General features: G+C 43.2%; 1 protein-coding gene across 2 annotated transcripts in view; it reads left to right on the plus strand.

Moving 5' to 3' along the window:
- Positions 1-1,070: 1,070 nt before the first annotated feature.
- Positions 1,071-21,546, plus strand: part of LOC308106655 (ras-specific guanine nucleotide-releasing factor 1-like) — a gene marked incomplete at its 5' end in the record, with an annotated part of 28,615 nt that continues 8,139 nt past the window's right edge. Inside the window, 16 exons of one of the 2 annotated variants that reach the window (XM_080458520.1) lie at positions 1,071-1,346; positions 7,948-8,054; positions 9,047-9,194; positions 9,949-10,041; positions 11,257-11,510; positions 11,602-11,681; positions 11,909-12,102; positions 12,650-12,759; positions 12,883-13,001; positions 14,085-14,245; positions 14,353-14,416; positions 15,096-15,238; positions 15,453-15,535; positions 16,370-16,618; positions 19,223-19,596; positions 19,956-20,078. In XM_080458520.1, coding sequence (XP_080314646.1) covers positions 1,071-1,346; positions 7,948-8,054; positions 9,047-9,194; positions 9,949-10,041; positions 11,257-11,510; positions 11,602-11,681; positions 11,909-12,102; positions 12,650-12,759; positions 12,883-13,001; positions 14,085-14,245; positions 14,353-14,416; positions 15,096-15,238; positions 15,453-15,535; positions 16,370-16,618; positions 19,223-19,596; positions 19,956-20,078 — 2,578 coding nt within the window. The remainder of the gene's footprint in view (positions 1,347-7,947; positions 8,055-9,046; positions 9,195-9,948; positions 10,042-11,256; positions 11,511-11,601; positions 11,682-11,908; positions 12,103-12,649; positions 12,760-12,882; positions 13,002-14,084; positions 14,246-14,352; positions 14,417-15,095; positions 15,239-15,452; positions 15,536-16,369; positions 16,619-19,222; positions 19,597-19,955; positions 20,079-21,546) is intronic. The other variant, XM_080458521.1, reaches the window with a different exon arrangement.

A 21,546-nucleotide genomic window follows, 5' to 3' on the forward strand; every position in this document is an offset into this window, starting at 1 on the left:
GTGAATAACTGCAGCAGAGCAATACAATTCTGTTGCATGTTCGAAACAAACACTTGCTGAACAATAAAAAACTATATATGCCTAAAAGAAGATTATAGTCAGCCTTCATTTACATCAGTCCTTCAGCGACGCACCACAGTGACCCTCCAAATGGATATTTTAAAAAAAAAAGAGGGAGAAAAAGAAATTTACCTTCAGAGGTTTAAGTGTTTCTGCAGAAAAATAATAATTCAACCTATAAAAAGTAGAATTAAATTCTCTGAAATACGAAAACATAGTGTGCGAGTGTGTGTGGTGGTGGTGGGGTGGGGTGGAGGGTGGAGGGGGGGGGGGCAGTTCCTGAAGAGCCTTATCTGCTGCGGGATTCTCTACATTAGGAAGATGCGCTTCTCTCTCTCTCTCTCTCTCTCTCTCTCTCTCTCTCCCTCTCTCTCTCTCTCTCCCCCCCCTCTCTCTCTCTCTCCCCCTCTCTCTCTCTCTCTCTCTCTCTCTCTCTCTCTCTCTCTCTCTCTCTCTCTCTCTCTCTCTCTCTCCCTCTCTCTCTCTCTCTCCCCCTCTCTCTCTCTCTCTCTCTCTCTCTCTCGCTCTCGCTCTCTCTCGCTCTCTCTCTCTCTCTGTCCAAGGTGCTGAAATCTGCGGCTCGGGGGAGAGGTCACGTGACTGCGCTTCCTCCCTCTGAGAGCGCGGGATGCTGAGGGTGCGCGCGAGCGGCGTGTGCGCGTGCGTGTGCGGACACTTCAGTCCTCATCATGAGCGATCGGGCTCACGAGGGAGGCTCTTCTAAGACGTGTCGGAGCTCGTGTGGTCTGCTGGCAGCGTGGACAGATCAGTGCAGATGAACGTGTGACCGACTAGTTTCTTTCCCTCTTGTTTTTCTTTTTTTCTTTGTTTGAAACCCCCCTTTTTTTTTTTTTTTCTCTCTCTCTCTCTCTCGAGGTTGCGAACATTACTGCTGGCAAGTGGCGATGGGCACACTGCAGGAGTGGGCTGCTGCCCACCAAGTCTGACCGTGTTTCGGTGGCGCTGAAGGATGAAGAACATGTAAGAATCCTCTCGGATTCGCAGCCAAAATGCAGAAAGGGATGAGACTCAATGACGGCCACATCACCTATCTGGCGCTTTTGGCGAAGAAGGACGGGACGAGGCGAGGTTGTCTGAGTAAGAAAAGCTCCGACAACACAAAATGGCATTCAAAGTGGTTCGCCTTGTTGCAGAATATGCTGTTTTATTTCGAGAACGACTCCAGCTCACGCCCCTCCGGACTGTACCTGTTGGAGGGATGCGCGTGTGACCGCGCGCCCTCACCCAAACCGTCTCTGTCAGCCAAGGAATGCTTAGAGAAGCAGGTAAGACACTGATCGCACCGGGAGCTCCCTCTAGAAAGTCTTAACGACGCACACCGCTGAGGTGATCCGTCTCATCCGGACGACCAGACGGACGCACTGGCTGTAAACTGCGTGTTGCGCGCGCGCGCCGCGTGTTTGTTCTTAAAAGTCTCTCTCGTCAGTTTTTTTTGGGCACGTGCACGCAGACACGGCATAAAGCAGCAGATCTGCTACCATTTCCCTCCCCACGAAATATAATAACCAGGCACACAGTTTCCCAGCGACGTCTGTGCTTTATAGTTCACTTGACGCTCAGAGTTACGTAATGGCGTCATCCTGATTGATTGTCTCGATTCTGCACTAAAATAGCCTCGCAGCCCTCCTCAAAGGAATTCGAAATGCAACGAGAGCGCGTGAGATCGGTGCACGTGCAAAGTTTGCAAACAGTGCGCACAGTAATTGTTGCATCGCAGCCCGACACGAGACAGTATTTTTGGGGAATGCGGCATATACAGACTTAGTAAACTTAAACTGCACCCAAACTTTGTAGGTTGCCATCTTGCGGAGGAGAGCTGCCCCTTCCCTGTCGTTTTGACGTATTGATTTAATTCCTTGTCTTGATATTAATAGCATCCTACCTTGGCAACTGTGTCTCCCCCGGTTTATAGCGGCTCGGTTCATTTGATAGCTCTCCCATTATCCCGGGTGTTAACGACAGCCATGAATGAAAAACCAAACGGTGTCCCACTCATGGTTTTGTTTCTCACCACATCCCCCATTCCCTTTAATTCCTTCAGCGTTTAGTGCCACGGATTAACATGTGTGAGGGCTCAACAATTTCCACTGTCTTTTTTTTTTTAATGGCAGTTACACAGTCTGGAATAATCTCCGTGAAAGCAACGTTTGCTCTATGTGAAGCCGGGTAAAGGGCTTAGGAGGGCTGTTGTTGGGGAAACTGAACGCTGTGGCACAAAAGAGCCAGAGAAGTGGTCAAGCTGCTGTGAGCTATGGCTGCAGTCACCTCCTGAAATGTGCTCTGCCAGCTGCAGTCTCGTCTGCTTCGCATGCAGCGCTGGGACACCAGTCAGGGAGACGCATGGCTCTGTGGTGTGTTCAGCAATAAATCAGCATTTACAAGAAAAACCTGGTGGACTTAAGTGTGACAAAAATCCACACTTCCAGCACTGCAGACAAAACTTCGACAAGTAGTTGTTGCCAGTAATTACAGGAGTGTGTTTTGTTATTTGTTGTGACGATGGCTGTGCTGGAAGGAGACATGTTTGGAAGCCACAGGGTCTCTGTTAGTGTCGGCGTTCAAAGAGTGGAGTGAGGGCAGCAGAAAAAAAAATCTAGGGACCAGGGGGATGCCTTAATGACAGCATCATTTTTCATTGTATCAATGCAATTAAATAAAAGGAGGTTAAACCTACTAATAGATTCATTAAAACACATTCAACTATATAGCAGTTGTAACATTCAAACATTATATATGAAAAAAAAACATGTTCAAATAAAGCAATATGCTCTCAAAATGATTAAGGCTTATCCCCCCATGTGGGTGGAGCAAATGAAAAATATTAGACTTATAACCAAGCTACAGTATTAACGGTTCCCAAGGTACAAACAAATCCTTGTATTGTGGTCATATTCTGATGTCTTCATCACTGCTGGACCCCAGAATGACTTCAAACTGTCCTTTTGAGGATCTGTCGGGTCCATCAGTTAACATCGAGTTGCTTCATGAGATGACCATGCTCAGTTCTAATTCTTACATGTTAACTGTAACAACTCACCGGAAGATAAATAAAGGACAGAGACAGACTAAATCCATGATTGTGGCTCCGCTGGGATCCGCTCCTGGTGGATCTTCTGGTTTCTGCCTGCTGCTGCTGTCCATGGTGCTGAACCCCACAGCTCTAACAGCTCTAGCAGCTCTAACAGCTCTAGCAACTCTAGCAGCTCTAACAGCTCTAGCAGCTCTAGCAACTCTAGCAACTCTAGCAGCTCTAACAGCTGTCGTCTGCTCTTTGTCAGGACTGACATCAGTGTTTAAAATACTGCACCGCAGGAAGTTAAAGACACGTGACTATTAGATGTTAATTTAAAACAAAACAAGGCCTCTCACTGTGATGGAGATGCCACACACACACACACACACACACAGACACACACACACACACACACACACACGCACACACGCACGCACGCACGCACGCACGCACGCACGCACGCACACACACACACACAGAGAAAACAAAAGCACGGTTGTTTTTTGGAGCGAGCCTTCTGGTTGGCCATTGCTAATCAAAGAGCTGTCACCGCATAAATCAACCAGACTTTAAGCTAAAGCTCATACAGCTCAGTGTTAGGATGGTTACATACATCTCTTTTAAAGACACTATTCCTGTTTCTCCAATAATGTCAAACTACTTGCATATTCCCCATTGCACCTATTTGGTTAAAACCATGCCAGGACAAGGGGCAAGCTGTGTAGTGGAGATGAAGTATGGACTGAGTGACGTCTATGACGACAGCCGATCATGCAGACTGCTCCAGTGAATTTATTTCAACAGTGAATTAAGTGATTCTGAAAGCCGTCAATTAGCACAACACAGTCCGCTGTTCTGCACATGTCCTTTTACATAATATGTGTCAGAATTATGTCATTGTTTGTGAATTTGTTTGTTTATTAAACGTGGCGATACAAATGCATTTTTACTGCACACAGCATGTCTGGTGTCTGTTTCTGTATATCTTATGGGAATTATTTCCTCACACGTACAAGTTTCTCACTGTGCCCTCCTGCAATGTGCCAATGTCGATCTCTGAAACTGAGCAACTCCACAGAAAAGGTGAGATGAGGACAGAAAGAGTGATCAATGCTCCAGGTGTCTACGGGCATACAGAGTCCCGTTTCACTCCTGATATAAAAAAAACAAAACAAAAAGCCCTAAACAAAACAGAGACTGACAAGTAAGCATCCTGCAGAGTCTGTCAGAGGCAACGTCACTGTATAGTCCTGACATTAAAACCTGTTACATGTCCGGATTACAGCAGATTCCAGGTTTTTGTTGAGCGCTGCATTTGCAGTGTGTGCATGTACCCAGTGACTGTGTGTCAGAGCTGCAGGAGAAATGGCCAAGAGAGTACAGGATCTTATCAGTGTGTGACAGGGAGAGGGACAATGCAGCCAATAGATGCCAAGCCAACTGCCACCTTGCAGGGCTACAGAGCTTTTTTTAGCCCTCACTCCTCAAAAAGGCAAAAGATTTTTTTTTTTCCTCCCTCCCTCTTCGTCTGTCTCTCCGTTCTCATTGTATTCTTTGGAGTGTTCTACTTTTTAAATGTTCTTATTCCCCATTTAGAAGGCGAGCTACGTTTAAGCCCACAGTTACTATGGCAACCCCTATTTGCATCTGAAAAAGTGCATTTAAAGGGGACAACAAAATGTGCAACAACATGCCTTGGCATTGTGCTCCATTTAGCGAGTACAGCAAATACGGGCATACAAGAGGAGCGAGGTGGGCTGTGTTTAGTGGCGGCGAGGATGAGGAGGGACTGACTGAGTTTTGTTTTTCATTTCTGCAGTTTTATTTCACTTAGATCAACACATTACAGTCGTCGAACATAAGTCCCATATCTAGTTAACTGAGCCGACATAGACGTAAATACATAGAGTAAAAGAAGCATTCATGAGAAAAAGCAGGATTATTTGAGACCTTTTTTTTTTTTTTTTTTTGTGATTCCCGTTTTGAAAAAGGACGTTCTAAAATATTACATAAGCAACTCGGTCAAACACTTTTACAGACTGAAAGTCTACATTTAACAGGTCTCTCTTGAAAATGATCAGTTTGTGTTCCTTTCCCATTGCTTTAAGTTATATTTTTTCTGCCCTACCTTTAGTTTAAAAATATATTTTATGGAATATTGCTGATATTGGCTTGATTAATTATTGGGTATTACAGACTCACATGTTAACTGAAAGGTCTGAGAAAAGCATTGAAGCACTCTTCATTGCTGAATAGTATCTTAAAGGAGGTAGAATCACTTTGAGGTTTACTTAATAGAGGCCATTGTTATGATTACATAACTGTAAATTCTGCTGTTTCTTTTAATTCCGGACTGAAATACACTGTTTTTGTTCAGATTTTAAAGAACCTACTACAGTGTACTTTGTCTCACCTACCAGCAGATATTGTATCAGTGGCACAAAAAAGAAAAAAAAAAGAAAAAAGAAAATGCAGTGATGTGGAGTTAAATATAGCTGCCAAAAAATGCATGACACATCAGTTGAGGGGATTGGAGAGATGGGAGGCACAGCATTAACGAAAAGCATTTGCTCCTGCTAATCAGGAAATATGGAACGTTAGTCCACCAATTCAATTCAATTCAATTCAATTCAATTCAATTCAATTCAATTCAATTCAATTCAATTCAATTCAATTCAATTCAAACTGCCTAAATATAACATGCTCATTACATAACACATGCCATTGTATTATCGAAACTTTTTATTTAAATGGAAATAAATTCACTGCTTGCAATGGTCACAAGCTCCACAAAAGAGTAACTTCTTTTTTTTCCCATCCAAACTAACGTCAGCAGGACCAGTCTGGCTTCGGCTGGCAGTGGAAATGGGGAAATAAAAGTGAAAATGAAAATAAGACAGAAAACAACACGGAGCAGGAAAGTGAACATATTGCAGGCTGATGAAGTCCGGAGCTACAGATCAGGAATTCCAAAGTCAGAATCTTCTCTAGTTATAGGTAGAGAGAGGGCAGGAGAGAGGGTGAACGACAGGACGTATTAAAACAATGTTGTATGTAGAATGAGGAGAGACGCTCATTGAAGCAGGTCTCACGGCAGCTAAACTCTTGGCAGCACAGCGAAGAACAATGGGTGAATCAGCACCATCGAGAAACCTTTCCAAACAAGAATCTTCCAGATGGATCTTTAAACTTGTGGTTGCACCAGGGGAGGATGGGAACTGGCTCCAGAAGAGTTGAACTCTTGGAAACTCTAGGGTCCTCCAGGAAGCAGTTTTATGAGAGCAAATTATTAAAATCTCTTTTGGTTTGTGTTGCGATGCCTCCTGTTGGTTTGTTAGTCCCTCGGCTGCAGCCATCTGGAACAACAAGAGGGTTTTCAAGGCGTCGCGACAAACTGACTGAGGCGAGGTTCTCCTGATTATAGCAACAGTGAAGCCATGGACATAGTGAGGTGGTTTAGTTATGACTCATTTAGCGTCACAAACACTTATTTCAGTTTCAGTGAATATGTTGAGGCCTTGACTTTCGATAAGCTGATTGGAAACAAATAAATAAAGAGCTAGATCATGTATGCATAGTAGTAATACTGCAGTGCCTACTAACCAACATTGGCTGAAGAAGGTCTGTGTCAACTGAGAAGGATGGGTCCCAGCAAGGTACTCTGTGGAACTCCATCATTGAGTTTAGTATGACGTAGGATCATTGTTAACAGTGAGTGAGTGAGTGAGTGAGTGAGTGAGTGAGTGAGTGAGTGAGTGAGTGAGTGAGAATGAGTTAGTTAGTTAGTTAGTTAGTTAGTTAGTTAGTTAGTTAGTTAGTTAGTTAGTTAGTTAGTTAGTTAGTTAGTTAGTTAGTTAGTTAGTCACCTTCGCCAACAAAAGTTGGTCAATCGATGATATTTTGGGATGTTAACAGCGCACCGTTTCCAAATAAATCCCAGTAAACTCCCGAAATTTTATTTCCTATACAAAACAGAGGAGTGAGGCACCTCATGTTAGTTAGTTAGTTAGTTAGTTAGTTCGTTCGTTCGTTCGTTCGTTCGTTCGTTCGTTCGTTCGTTCGTTCGTTCGTTCGTTCGTTCGTTCGTTCGTTCGTTCGTTCGTTCGTTCGTTCGTTCGTTCGTTCGTTCGTTCGTTCGTTCGTTCGTTCGTTCGTTCGTTCGTTCGTTCGTTCGTTAGTTAGTTAGTTATCATCTGATGGGCTTTTCATTGGGTTCTAACAGTCTGGAGACGAGACCTTGGCCAACAGCGATGAGCCATCTTTGTTATAAGATGAAGATATTCGTGGAGGTCTGTTTACAATGCATCAGTGTTACGTAATGTGACGCGCCACTTTCTTGATTTGGGGATTTTGTTTTGAAGCCTGTGAGGAAACACCTCCTCAGACATTTGCTGGCATTGCTGTAACTGAACATTTAAGGCTCTGTGGTAAATTTGTGAGTGAGCAAAAATGTTGAAGACCCACAAGTGTAGGTGTGGTTAACACACAGCCAAATCTGTATACCAAAGCAAAGCTGAACTAAAGTGAGCATGGCGTCAGTCGAGGGGTTTCTGCCCATTCAGAGGTGAGTTGCCTGGTTACAGGCCGAATGCACAGAGGCTTTGTAATGAATCCCTCAAGACTTTTCCCATAAGATCTCTCTCCCACACACACGTCACTGCACGTGTACACATACAACTCCAGCTTGAATTTAGCTCAGGTTTAAAGAAATAGTGGCTCAATGATGCTTTAGTATAAGGCTTACCTGAGCTTTGTCATTTTCAAAAACTCCTCTTGAATATACTCTGATTATTTGATTATACGGGGAGAAAAGAAAAAAAGTCACTCCAGCTGTCTTTGCATTTGTTTTCCAGTATTACTTCACAGTCACGTTTAATCACGACAACCAGAAAGCTTTGGAGCTGCGCACGGAGGACGTGAAGGACTGCGATGAATGGGTGGCTGCAATCACACAGGCCAGGTAACGCTCGGCGTCATTCTGCTGAGGATGCTCCGAGGAAAAGGCTCCTCTTTGCAAGTGTTTAACATATAGTTAGTGAATGACCACTTTATTTATGTAGTTGTCTAAAACATCACATAATGGTTTCGTTTGAAAAACAATCTTGTACCATGCCCTTTTGAGAGCTAGACAACTTAAAAGAAATAAAACCAACCTAATAATTGTAAAGTGAAACTTAACAGACAGGCTTATGGCGACATGAAATGGCAATTTGGTGCAGAACTGATTTGATCTAATGGTGTAACGTTAACTGGAACTACCTCGACTAAAAATATTTTTAAGATTCAGAATGAAAAAAAAACCCTGACGACTCAACTACATATTATGGTAATTAAATTTTTCTCTTACTGTTTAATATGACATAAGACTGGATCTTTCTAGATCTCAATCAATAGAGCGATCAGTCAACCAATCACTGTTTTAACTCAAAGAGTTAGTACAAGAGCGACTCAGACTAACTGAGCTGATGATGGAATAACTGAAGGTTTGTTTTCATCTACCATGATTGTTTCTCACATTCAATTTAATGTTTCATACATTTCCTCAGCTTCCTTTAAAACTAAATCCTTTCACTCTTGTAGGACATTTAAAGTGCTCCCCCGCCATCATCCATTGATTCAAAATAAATTCTAATGATTTAAAAATTTTTCCCATCATGAGACATTAAAACTGTCAGACATGATTTACACACGTGCAAAGGCTCATGGTTGCAAATATCTTGTGGCCTAAACATAATTGGTTGAACTGAGCAATGTACGTGATTGGACTTTCCCACACGGTAGATTATTTAAAGAATAGGCTGCATAAGTGCAGTTTCTCTCGGTGTGGATGTAATAATGTCTGCGGTTCAAACATATGATCAGAGGACTGCCGGTGTTGATGAATCTATGGAGAGCCCATGAAACACGTGTTAATGAGGTCCGTACGATGTCTGCGCATGTGTGTCTGTATAGTTACAGGAACCTGGCTACGGAGCATGAGACCCTCATGCAGAAGTATCTTCATCTACTCCAAATAGTGGAGACGGAGAAAACAGTTGCCAAGCAACTTCGACAACAGATAGAGGACGGGGAAATCGAGATCGAGCGGCTAAAATCAGAGGTAACCTGCCTGGCAGTGTCACGCTGGTAAAACCTGGGAATGTGTCTTGTCTGGTTGAGCGGTGGAGACAAAGCGAGAAACGACGGTAGGAGTGTTGAGGCAGAAAGAGGAGAGACGGAGAGTAGTGACAGGACAAAGGTCACGACCCAGATACCAAACCACAATGCTCTGGGTTCACAGGGAGCGTCGCGGCTTGTTAGACTCTCTGCAACACTGAGTCTTTTGAATCCTAATTATTCAGTCTAAACTAGATCAAATGCATTTCTCTTTAATGTGCTAATGGATAGCTTCAATTGAACTGAATGTTTTCAATATGAATGAATTCGCTTTTGTTGTACAAAAATACTCCTCTTTGCATCAATAATGATAATAGTCTCACTTTTCGTGGCCAAAGTGTGCATGAGTAATGTACTTTGAGCTGTTTTGTTTGATTTTGGTCCTTTATTAAGAGTGTATTTTGCACGCACTGAGTGTTAATGGAAGTAAATGCAACAGGCTTGAATAAAACACAATAAATTACATTTCAATGTGGCTGGTGCAGTTTGTGTACTTAAATATTTGAACCAGTTAATGGACAGCAACAGAGATGAACAAAAGCTTCCCAGACTCATTGAATAAGACACGAACAATCACAATAAAGATATGAAGTGATGGAAGAGGATATGGAATCCTCCAGATCGTGATGATTTTTAGGAGTTTCAGCTGTGCACAGTATGTTCTCATTTTGCTCATCTCTTATAATTTTGAACTTTAGATTGCTGGACTGCTGAAGGACAATGAGAAGATCCAGTCCAATCCGGAGGTGCCGCCCAGCGATGACGACACGGAGATCAAGAAGATCAAAAAAGTGAGTTATGGTCACTGCGCAAAAATACAATGTGAGGTGTTAAGAAAGGTTAAGAAAAAGATCAAACATATATAGTTGATTTCTCAAATTGAAAATCGAATAATTTGTTAATATATAAAAAAAAAAAGTAGCTTCTTTTGTCTCGGGCAGTTTTGATATAGTTTAATGTGCCAGTCTCCCTGTAAATCAGGGAAAGACTGTCATTACACTCAACTTCTTGTTTTAATTCATAGCTACAAAGAATCTTAAAACAATCCAGATGAACAGTTTGCAGATTATTACATCGTATATACATCGACGTAATGAAATCATCAGTGTATATGTGTCTGTCTGCATGTATGTCTGTCAGCAAGATTAATTCAAAACTATTACACGGGTTTTGGCGAGACGTTCACCACAGATAGATATTTGGAAGATTCCATTCAGTTTTGGTGGTGATATTTTTTTTCTGAGTTTTCAAACTTTGAGGGACGTCAGAAATCTCTGATTGCTCTTGTTGAATATTAAATGTGCATCTTTAAATTTGGTGGAAAAATCTGCTACATCTTGCATTGCCTCCAACTAACCGCGGTACAAACAGGTCAGACTATTTATCAGGCGTAAATTAGGGCCAACTTTAGCTTTAGCTGGAATGTTAAAAATTTTTCTGAGGTCTGAAGTTAGTGTCTTTTTTACCTTTACCAACGAAAGTTGGGCGACAAACAAAGTTGGCTGAGAAGGTTATGTGTTCGTCTGCATGTATTTATTTATTTATTGATCTGTATGTATTTTACCAACTTTTTGCAAAATCTACTAAACTGAATCCAATGAAATTTTCAGGGATGATTTGTCATCGTCCAAGGACCAATAAAGTAGATTTTGGGATGTTAGCAGATAACGGTTTCCGAATAAATTCCAAAAAGAACTGCTGAAAAACTTCCCATATAAAATGGGTGAGAGAGGCACGTCATGGAGGAGATCGAAAGATATCAGTGGAGAGCAGCGTCTGTTGCCATGGAGACGCTCCCTGCTCAGTGTTTCACACAGTGATGTAGCTGTTGGTGTGGCGTTGGCAAAGATCTGAGCTCTACCGAGTGTTGCTCTAGTTTTTTTTAATAACAAGCACAGTGACAGACAGTCTAAAAGCTTTGCACAAGAGTCCTAATTTACAAGGTGAGGGTTCACAATTACCACAAATGTAGCATCACGTTTGTGTCTCTACCGATTCCATCGCAGGTCCAGAGTTTCCTACGAGGTTGGATTTGCCGAAGGAAGTGGAAAACCATCATCCAGGACTACATCCGTTCACCGCATGCTGAAAGCATGAGGAAGAGGAACCAGGTGGTGTTCAGCATGCTGGAGGCCGAGGCCGAATACGTCCAGCAGCTCCACATCCTGGTCAACAACTTCCTGCGGCCGCTCCGCATGGCCGCCAGCTCCAAGAAACCGCCCATCACACACGACGACGTCAGCAGCATCTTCCTCAACAGGTGCCTGGTGTACAGTGTCAGTGACGTATCGCAGCACAGGAGGTGATGAATAACAGCTCTTGACCACAAGTCTGCCTGTTTGCTCTATTAGTGAGACCATCATGTTCCTCCATCAGATCTTCTACCAAGGCCTCAAGGCCAGGATAGCCAGCTGGCCCACACTGGTGCTGGGTAAGTGCAGTGATGTTGTGACCCAGATGTCACCACTCTGGTACTCTAATGACTCAAAGACCCAAATTGTAATAGAAACTCAGACTTAATGAACAAAGTTACTCTGAGTTATTTACATTCCGAGACACGCCGACTGCCGGGCAGTTCTGTCAGTGGTTCTTTGCGTCTCTCATGGCGACACAGTATTGATTTTGAAGATTCACACGGACAGCTGTGTCTGTTCTCAGCCGACCTGTTTGACATCCTGCTGCCCATGCTGAACATCTACCAAGAGTTTGTGAGGAACCACCAGTACAGTCTGCAGATTCTGGCCCACTGCAAGCAGAACAGAGACTTCGACAAGCTTCTGAAGCAGTATGAGGCCAAGCCTGACTGTGAGGAGAGGACGCTGGAGACCTTCCTCACTTACCCCATGTTTCAGGTGAGTTTCCTCTGAGTTTCCAGTCTGGAACATTTTAGAGATAAAGCGCATTGGGTGTAATGGCATTATGTTGAAGCCACAATCCAGTGAAATGGGATGTTTTGAGACACTGAACAGTGAGATTGTCGCTCCAATCTAGTGAAAAACCTACGTCATATAACACCAAGATCGTCCAGGGACTTGATTCGATTGGGTGATCAAAACATTCACACCTTTTTTGGGGGTTATTTTACCCATTGTGCTTTGAAAAGTGGACCAAAGCGCTGTGATAAGGTCATGCAGTTACATAAGCTCCTCATTTGTGGCGCTTTTTCCACAAACAAACACTGACTAGGAATTTTAAAAAAATATATATATATATACTGAAGAGAATCTGACTCATTGATTAGCCGTGGCTGTGAATCCATCCTGTCCACCCTCTTTCAAACGCCCCACAAAAACACACACACAAAACAGACGATGAAGCCATTTTCATTGTTCTGGTAGGAGGTCCCTAGAAAACACGATATAATCAAAACCACCTGTAAACCACACTTCTCTCTCTCAGATTCCTCGGTACATCCTGACTTTGCACGAGCTGCTGGCTCACACTCCCCATGAGCACGTGGAGAGAAACAGTTTGGACTATGCAAAGTCAAAACTGGAGGAACTTTCCAGGTACGGAGTGTTTAAAACAAACTGTACAATGACAATAACTGCAGTAGCATAAATCATCTGGTAATGAAGTAGCTGATGCCCAGAAAGTCCTGACTGATTAGAGTTTTGTGCTCGTACTTTCAGGATCATGCACGACGAGGTGAGCGAGACCGAGAACATCAGGAAGAACTTGGCCATCGAGCGAATGATTGTGGAGGGCTGTGAAGTGCTGCTCGACACCAGCCAGACTTTTGTTAGACAAGGTAAGATGTGAATACTCACCCTAGAGCAATGACGTAAATTACAGCTGAGTTTGAGACTGATCCACTGACACTGAGCCAGAGGACGAGAGGAGGCGTTCCCCCACAGAGCCTGAATCATAGTCCACAACAATGTGTTTGTTAAAGGGGTCATATTATACAGTTTTTCATCAATCAGTCATTTGACCAAAAACGTTGTATTCCAACATTATTGCCCCAAATCCATCTTTTCCTTGATTTTCCATCCATTTGAATATTGGATCATAGGAGCTGCATTCAGAATCTGCTGTGTCTGTGTGAGCTGGACTGGCTCCGCCCACACATGCCCATCTTGGGAAGAAGAGGAAGTATTTCCTTTCGTGGTGCCATGTGCCAGAGCAGAGCTGCCTAATTGTGGGAGGAGTCAAAGGGAGGGCCTACCTTGATTGGGAATGGCTAAACCTCCGATGACACTATATAGGGTTTGATTTCTGATTTTGGCTCGTTGGAGCAACACACTTTTTAAAATCTGAAACAAGCCGGGGAGAGAGAGGACAGACTTTCTTCACTTCTGGGTCAGTCCAGGTCTGGAGATGATTATTACTGTTGGAAAGCCAATAAAAAGTGGATTTTGCATAATATGACCCCTTTGATAGAGATATAGTAGAAGCACAATCATCTGACAAGAACACAGGAAAAAGAAAAATTCTGTTCTCCAGCAATACACAACGCATAAGAGAGAATGAAAATCATTCTTGCAGATGTGTTCATACTGCTCCCAGTTGGAGTTTTGAATTTAAAAGATAAATAAAAAAAAAACCTGGAAAATAAGGCTTTCCCCCTGATAACAGATTTTTCCTGCCCCTGAACCAACTCCTGCTAGAAGTTATTTATTTGTTCAGGCAGGCCAGAAAAACTACACTCCTGATTTATTGACGAATACTTATTTATAACGACAAAAGGACTTTTACTCTTAAATCTTTAACTAATCAAGTTCAGTGCTTTTGAAGGAGTCATTAAATGTAATCTTGAAATATGAATTTGATTATATGGGGGGGCCTTTTGTTATTTTTTTTTCATCAAACGTTTGTGTGTTGGACTCCACAGGTTCTCTGATCCAGGTTCCAATGAGTGAGAAAGGGAAGATCACGAGAGGCCGACTGGGCTCCCTGTCTCTGAAGAAGGAGGGTGAGAGACAGTGTTTCCTCTTCTCCAAACACCTCATCATATGTACCCGAGGTTCCGGAGGAAAGCTTCACATCACCAAGGTGATCCTTCCACACCGACTGACACCGTGTGACGCTGCGATGCAGCAACTGTAAGAACCAAGAGCTGGCTTGATCATGTGACCATGTGACTTTTAACCCCGTCACAGAATGGAGTGGTGTCTCTGATCGACTGCACCCTGATGGAGGAGCCAGAGGGGACCGACGACGAGTGTAACTTACCACCTTTATGCTGATTGGACGGACTTTTAATTTGTAAACAATAAGCAACCCAGGTTTTCTGTGAAAATATCATTTCAAAACTATTTAGCGTCATGTTACAAACAGAAAATTGTAAATCTCCATGTTTCCTTGGAGCTGCAGTGATTCATCAATATTGCAGCAGTGTTTCTCACTTTATCAAACAAACCTTCGTAGATAACAACTGGAAAGTTATGATTGTGCTTAAACAAACTTGTCCTTCATTATATACAAAGAACTGCTATTAAAGTAATACTGACACCCTGTTTTCACCTTCTCCATTCAATCCCACTATGATAATCACCTTATGGGTGTCAAAAAGTGGGCGTCCAATGAAATGATGGTAAAAATAACCTATAAATGATGACACATGTAACTTTTCTCTTTGTTTTGGGGCAAAAGCTAGTTTGAGGACATTCGTGAAAAGTTCACGCCTAATACTGTTTCTGCAAAGCTGATATGAACAACCTGGTTTTTGTTCAATCTGAAATTCTCTTTGCGGCAGTGATCAGGCTCTGTGGTTTCTATAGCCTTTAGCATGCATAATTAATTAATAAAAAATAAATAATAATAATGATAATAATGATAAATTGCAGTGTCAGTAAATATATAAAAATAAGCCTATTGACACGTTTGCTGGTGTATCTTGCAGCCAAAGGGGAGCGCAGTGGCCAGGACACTGAGCACCTGGACTTCAAAGTGATGGTGGAGCCCAAAGACAGCCAGCCTTACACCGTCATCCTGGTGGCTTCGTCCAGGCAGGAGAAGTCGGCGTGGACAAGCGATATCAGCCAGGTATTCATACAGGCTCAATACCTGCATATGAAGGCAGAAAGTAACGGTGAAATTCTCATTTAAAGGTCCTGTTGCCGCAGAAAATGTGAGAGTTAACAATCATAGGAAGAAAACACAAATACTGTAGCACTGATGAGTAACATCCAGAGCTTTATGAACTGACTCGCCTCGCTGCAGTATTGTTTTCTCTATTGTCTGTCTCGCTGCTTTACAGTGCATTGACAACATCCGCTGCAATGGTCTGATGATGAACGCCTTCGAGGAAAACAGTAAAGTCTCCGTGCCACAGATGATTAAGTGAGAGTCAAACACCAAGCTGCAACGCACGTATATTATACTTGTACAAACTGAGACTGACGATGAAATTACATAAATACATGACCAACGTATGAAAGATTCATGAACAAAATCACACACTTTGTACGTCTATGCTTGTGAGGATTGTCTTTGAAGGATGTAGTTTGAAGGAATCACGAGTTTTAAAGGTCCCATATTGTGCAAAATTCCCTTTTTAATGATTTTCTAACAGTAGCAAGTGTCCCCATAGCCTGAGGCCCCAGAAGTGACTCACTCAAACGTTTGCTCATACAGGCCAATCAGAGATGTTCCCTTCATGACATCATGCAGGGAAATAACCACACCCTCTCTGATGGTGGATACTCCCTTTGACTGCCCCACACTTTAATGAGCTCTGCCCTCTAAAATAACATACGGTTGCCATTGTTTCTCCTTGCCAACGCGAGCGGAAAACAGACACCGCTCAATATCATTTAAAGGTACAGACACAGAAACAGCCTGTTCTCAGTAGAGCTCACCAGAGGGACTTTTAGACTGGAGGAAATTCAAGGACAAGGCTGGAATCGGGGGAAAACCCTTTGAATACAATGTTGTTGGATCTTTGACTCTGATGTGAAATTGTTAAAAAACTGTATAAATACGAATCCACATGTGAAGTCACACTTCCAAAGATATAATTCAGCTTTAGCCCACTGTGAGTGTACACACAGCCACCACCACGGCATAGCACACTAAATACAACATAAGCATGCTCCAGGAGCCGTGAATGGTTCAGTATACAACTCATACTCAAACCTAACTTACTAAATGTACATTCCTTGAATCCTGACGCAGGTCGGACACCAGCTTGTACTGTGACGATGTCGACATTCGCTTCAGCAAGATGATGAACTCCTGCAAGGTGCTGCAGATTCGCTACGCCAGCGTGGAACGCTTGTTGGAGAGGCTGACCGACCTGCGCTTTCTCTCCATTGACTTCCTGAACACTTTTCTTCACTCTTACCGCGTGTTCACCAGCGCTGACGTCGTGCTGGACAAGCTCATCACCATTTACAAGAAGCCCATCAGTGCCATCCCCGCACGGTGAGTGAACCCAAGAGGTTTCACCTGGAACTTCTTCAGCTCCTTTTACTTCAAGTAATTAACACACATAATTGCAGAATAACACAGGAGGTTTTGTTATTCTAATTGAAACATATTTTTTGTGTACGTGTGTGCTTAAAATGATAGATTTTTGGTTTTGTGGCAAGCCTACAGTTGTTAAATGCAATTTCTACAAACAAAGAATAATACTAAAACAATCATCTTTAAATAATCATGTTTCTTTCTCGATATAAGTCATAACATCAGTTTAATCTGTTTTCAGTGTTGGACAAGTGGGTACTTGAACACTTGTACTAGTTAAATATCAGAAAGTAGTAGAGTTACTAGTTACTTGAAGAAATAACTTGCGCATTCTTATTATGGGATGTCTTTATGTGCACATATTTGTATTTTTACAGTGTTGACACAATAACTGAGTTGTCAGCAATGTGTGGATCAGTCTGAGGACTTGCTCAAGAGTTTCTAAATTCTCTTCCTCTTTGTTTTAGTGCAAAGAGGTTTGGTACTTTTTTAAGAGATCTGAACAAGTTGTGCAATCTCAGCATTAACACTGGCTGAAGCTAACTGTTGGAAAATACAGTGAAATGTCCAAAACGTTGGATTTTACTGCCTTAAACCTGCTACAGTTACTTTGTTAATGGTGAAGTAGGTCTTACTGCTGCGGCCTGCAGATCCATTCGATCCTCCGTTGATCTGGTTTGATGTTTTTGTCACACATGAAACATAATATTGGAATCAAGTTGCATCATGAAAGCTTGTATGCAGTTTTTTTTCTTAACCTAAGTCTAATGAGTTTATCTCTCATGTCAAACATGCTCACGTGCATCAAAGAAATATAAACAGGCATAAAAAACTCTGACATGAAATCAGAGATACTTTACAACTTTTGTCAGCTTGATGTTTGAGTAACACCCGTTTTAGAGCACACACGTCTCTACTGGATGAGCGTTAGTTTCAGCTTCATATGCAAAGGTGGTGACAGTATTTAGATCAATAACTCCCCTAATCACAGCCATTGTTCCTGTTCCACTCCAATAGCAACTTCCTCAAAGCTTCTCCGACAGGAGCTTTTCTTACGTGTGGATTTTCCTGCCCATTCTCTGCGTGTTCAGAGGTGGACTGCATCAAAACCACGGGGCAAAGACAATCTGTTACATTAAACTCCTACAAGTCGCTCACTGCAGAGTTCATCCCTGCGGTTCATGACAATTAGAGTCGGAACAAAGTTTGAGATTTCCACATATTTTCTCCTGAGGATGCAGCAGCAGCAATGGTGCAGTGAAGAGGTGGGACTTCCCCGCTGTCAGAATTAGTCTTTGCTCTCACGTGGCCGGTCCGTTGGCGCTCCATCATGCTATCATACCCTGTCCAGGTGAGGAGGGACGGGAGCTGAGGCAGCCAGAGGTCACGCCAGCACGCCGTCCGGCCGCCGCCATCCTTAATCGGGTCCTGCGTCCGCCCACCTCGCTCTGAACCCCTCCTCCTCTTTCTCGATCCTGTCTTTTACCCTTCTCTGTTCTCTGGTTTTTCTTTTTCTTTCCACAACTCTGACCATCCCTCTCTCCGCTGCGCTGTCACCATGGCAACCCTTTACTCTGCTGCAGGACCCCACCCTCTCCCCTCCTCTCCTCTCCTCTCCTCTCCTGTCCTCTTCTCTCCTCTCCTCCTCCCTCACTCTCTTCCTTTCTCCCAACATCTGCAGCGGCTCTACGCTATTAAATATTGATAGTGGTGTTTTTCACCCAGACCCTGCACTCCTCTCCTCTCCTCTCCTCTCCTCTCTTTATGTCATTCTCTTTCCCCCTCTCCTACATCTCCACTGGTCTGTCTTCTTTCCTTCTTCACTTGACTCCACTTTGTTTTCGGTTCTCTTCTTTCGCCTCTCCTCTCCTTTCATCCATCCATCCAAGCCTCCCTCCGTCTCCTCACCTCACAGTTTTGTGAATTCAGCCGAAGAGACACAACATGGCTGCATGTAACGCCATACAGGGCTGGAGGCTTCCCATTCGCCCACTCTAAGCCAACAGCCTTCGCTGTGGTGGAATCCATATCCACTATGTTGCTCTTCTCTCGCCTCCTCCCTTTCTGTATCACTGTTTTCGCCTCTGCTTTTTTTTTTTTTTTTTTTTTTTTTTGCACTGCACCTCTGTCTGCTTCTCCCACTTTCCCTCTCCGTCTCTATCTGGCTCCCCTTCTCCCTCTGTTTCTCTCTCTCCATGTCTCGGTGGGCCTCCCCTGGGCTGGTTGCTGTTGGCAGCACCCGTGCCTCCCACACTGTCACTTGACATGCTATTTATAGGCCTTCAGAGGGGGTGGCTCTCAGTGCAAGGAGGATGCTGTCTTAAACAATGTAGCTTAAATAAAAGAGGCAGGAGCTCCCAAAGAGCCCTGTGGTTAATGTGTCCCCGCTCTGCCTCTGCTTACATACACCAAGCCCACCACGCATCCCCACCATTAACACCATTTCTACTCTTTCCACACTTTGTAATTATTTTTTTCCCCCCAAAATAGGAAAGTTTCATCAAGACATACATGCATTCTCCGCCTGACAGTCGGATTTTTTCTTTCTCTCCTCTCTTGCAGCTCTTTGGAGCTTTTCTTTGCCAGCAGCCAGAACAACAAACTCTTCTACGGCGAGCCACCCACGTCGCCACGTGCCAGCCGCAAGTTCTCCTCACCCCCTCCCCTCTCCATCACCAAGTCATCCTCTCCCAACCGCCGTCGCAAACTGTCCCTCAACATCCCCATAATTACAGGAGGGAAAGCCCTGGACCTGGCTGCACTCAGCTGTTCTCCCAATGGCTATGCAAGCATGCACTCGACCATGTCCCCCTTCAGTAAGACCACCCTGGACATCAACAAGCTCTACGTGTCCAGCACCATGGCCAGCAAGATCCCCGACGAGGGAGACAATAAAGCCGAGGGCAAAGCTGAGGAGTCTGTCCTCAACAAGCAAGGTCAGAACTACTGTCCAAAGGATTTGTTCATTTTCCTCTGAGGTTAGAGGAATCTACTGTATCTACTGTCTTCTATGGCTTTTTATTAACGTGTCACTGATGGTTATCATGGGAAGGAAGGAGAGATCTGAGTGGCAAAATGAATAGCTTTTGTGCAATCACAAGTTTTAACAGATGAAGACACACCTATCATCATGATGGTGTCTTGATTTTTGTAAAACAAAGGTATACAGAGCCACTGTATGCTTTGATTATAATTATGCATGTGTTTGTCAGCACAGTTTTTTCCCCCCCGACTACATTTCTTAATCTACACCATTTAATCACAATACTCATGCCCTCGCGTCTTTTCTCTGCAGATCTGTCAGTAAAAGAGGAGTGTAACGAAGACCCAAGTCAGAGTGACGACGCAGAGGCAGAAATGTCTCCCCCTAAGTCACCATCAACACCGAAGAACGTCAAGTCAAAGAACTCCGGTACACGTTCCTTTCCTGAGCAGTTCATTGTAATGAAACAAAAACACTTCATCATAGTTTGGTGATTCCATGCAAAAATTGTTTTGATCACCACATTTGCGTTTCTTCTATTTGATCCGTGTGAATCTTACACGCTGGCCTTTTTTCTTTTTTTTTGGTCGTTTTTAAAGGCAAATGACTTGGCAAGACTGTAAGCTGGCAAATTACAGAAGCTTAGTGGTTTGTGTGGCTGACACACTGTACTTGCCCGTGGAAGATCTTGGCAAATGAAAATGTGACAAAATAAAATCAATGATAAATTATTATGTCAATGATAAAAATCAACAGGCACAATAAATTATTCCAACTGGCAGATTACTTTGGCTTTAGTTGTCAAAATAGAAATAATATTAAGTGAGCAGTTAAATAGACGGACAAATCGAACACACAAAAAAAAAACTGAGCGATTATAAAAAGAGCAACAGTCCAGTGAGAACGTTTCTAGCAGAAGTGACACCAGCTGACGCTCAGATCAACACTTCAGCCTGATAGCTTGTGACTTTAGGTGTTCGGAGGCCTGCTCTTATTTTGCAGCGTTCGGTGAAATTAACTGATTTTGGTTATAATAACAACACCGACATACTCAGTTTTGAACACTTTTAAAGACTCAAATAAAAAACATAAGAAGCAACAACATCCATCTATCCATTTCTATTCATCTAGATTCGTACTTGAGCTGCTCCCAGACGGCGAAGGCAGGAAACGCCAGGACAGCTCGCTCGTCCATCACTGAGCAAACACAGACAGACAGACCGCCACTCTTATTCACACCTACAGGGGGCAACACTGAGCTGGTAACATATGTTTTAGGAAGGAAACATTTGTTCACCTAGAGACTCCATGAGCATACATAGAGAAGAAGGAAAGGCCACATATGAAGGCCCCCAAGCCTGGACATAAAGTGGGAGATTCCTCGCTGTCAGACAAACAACAGCAGAGGAATGAGACAAACATCACGTACAAACATACAGTAAACGGAAATAAACCGAGCAAGTGAGTTAAGACAGAGTAACACAATATGAAATGAAATTAGACTGGACTAATAGAATAAAATAAAATTACAACAGCATAACATGAGTGCAAGTTTTTGGCAAAATGAAAATGCAATAAAAGTGTTGCAGCAACCATCAAAAGAAGATATTGGAACAACAGGAACGAACAAATAACCAGACGGAAAAGAGCGAATTAGTTCAAACAAAGTGTTTGAATATCCACCATCATATGGGCTTTGCACGGTGGTGTGGCGGTCAGCACTCTCACTTCTCTGCCCGAAGGTCTCCGGTTGGAGTTTTAGTTGGGGAGTTGGGCATTTCACATATTCTCCACGTGGGGCTTTTCTCCAGGCACAGGTTCTTCTCTCAAAGCTTAAAAGTTTTCTCTACATGCAGGAACCTGGACACCAGTAGTCAAGCTGTTGGGAGTTTGGGTTTTTCTA

This window comes from Lipophrys pholis (genome assembly GCF_963383615.2).
Source record: "Lipophrys pholis genome assembly, chromosome: 2".
Classification (NCBI taxonomy): domain Eukaryota; kingdom Metazoa; phylum Chordata; class Actinopteri; order Blenniiformes; family Blenniidae; genus Lipophrys; species Lipophrys pholis.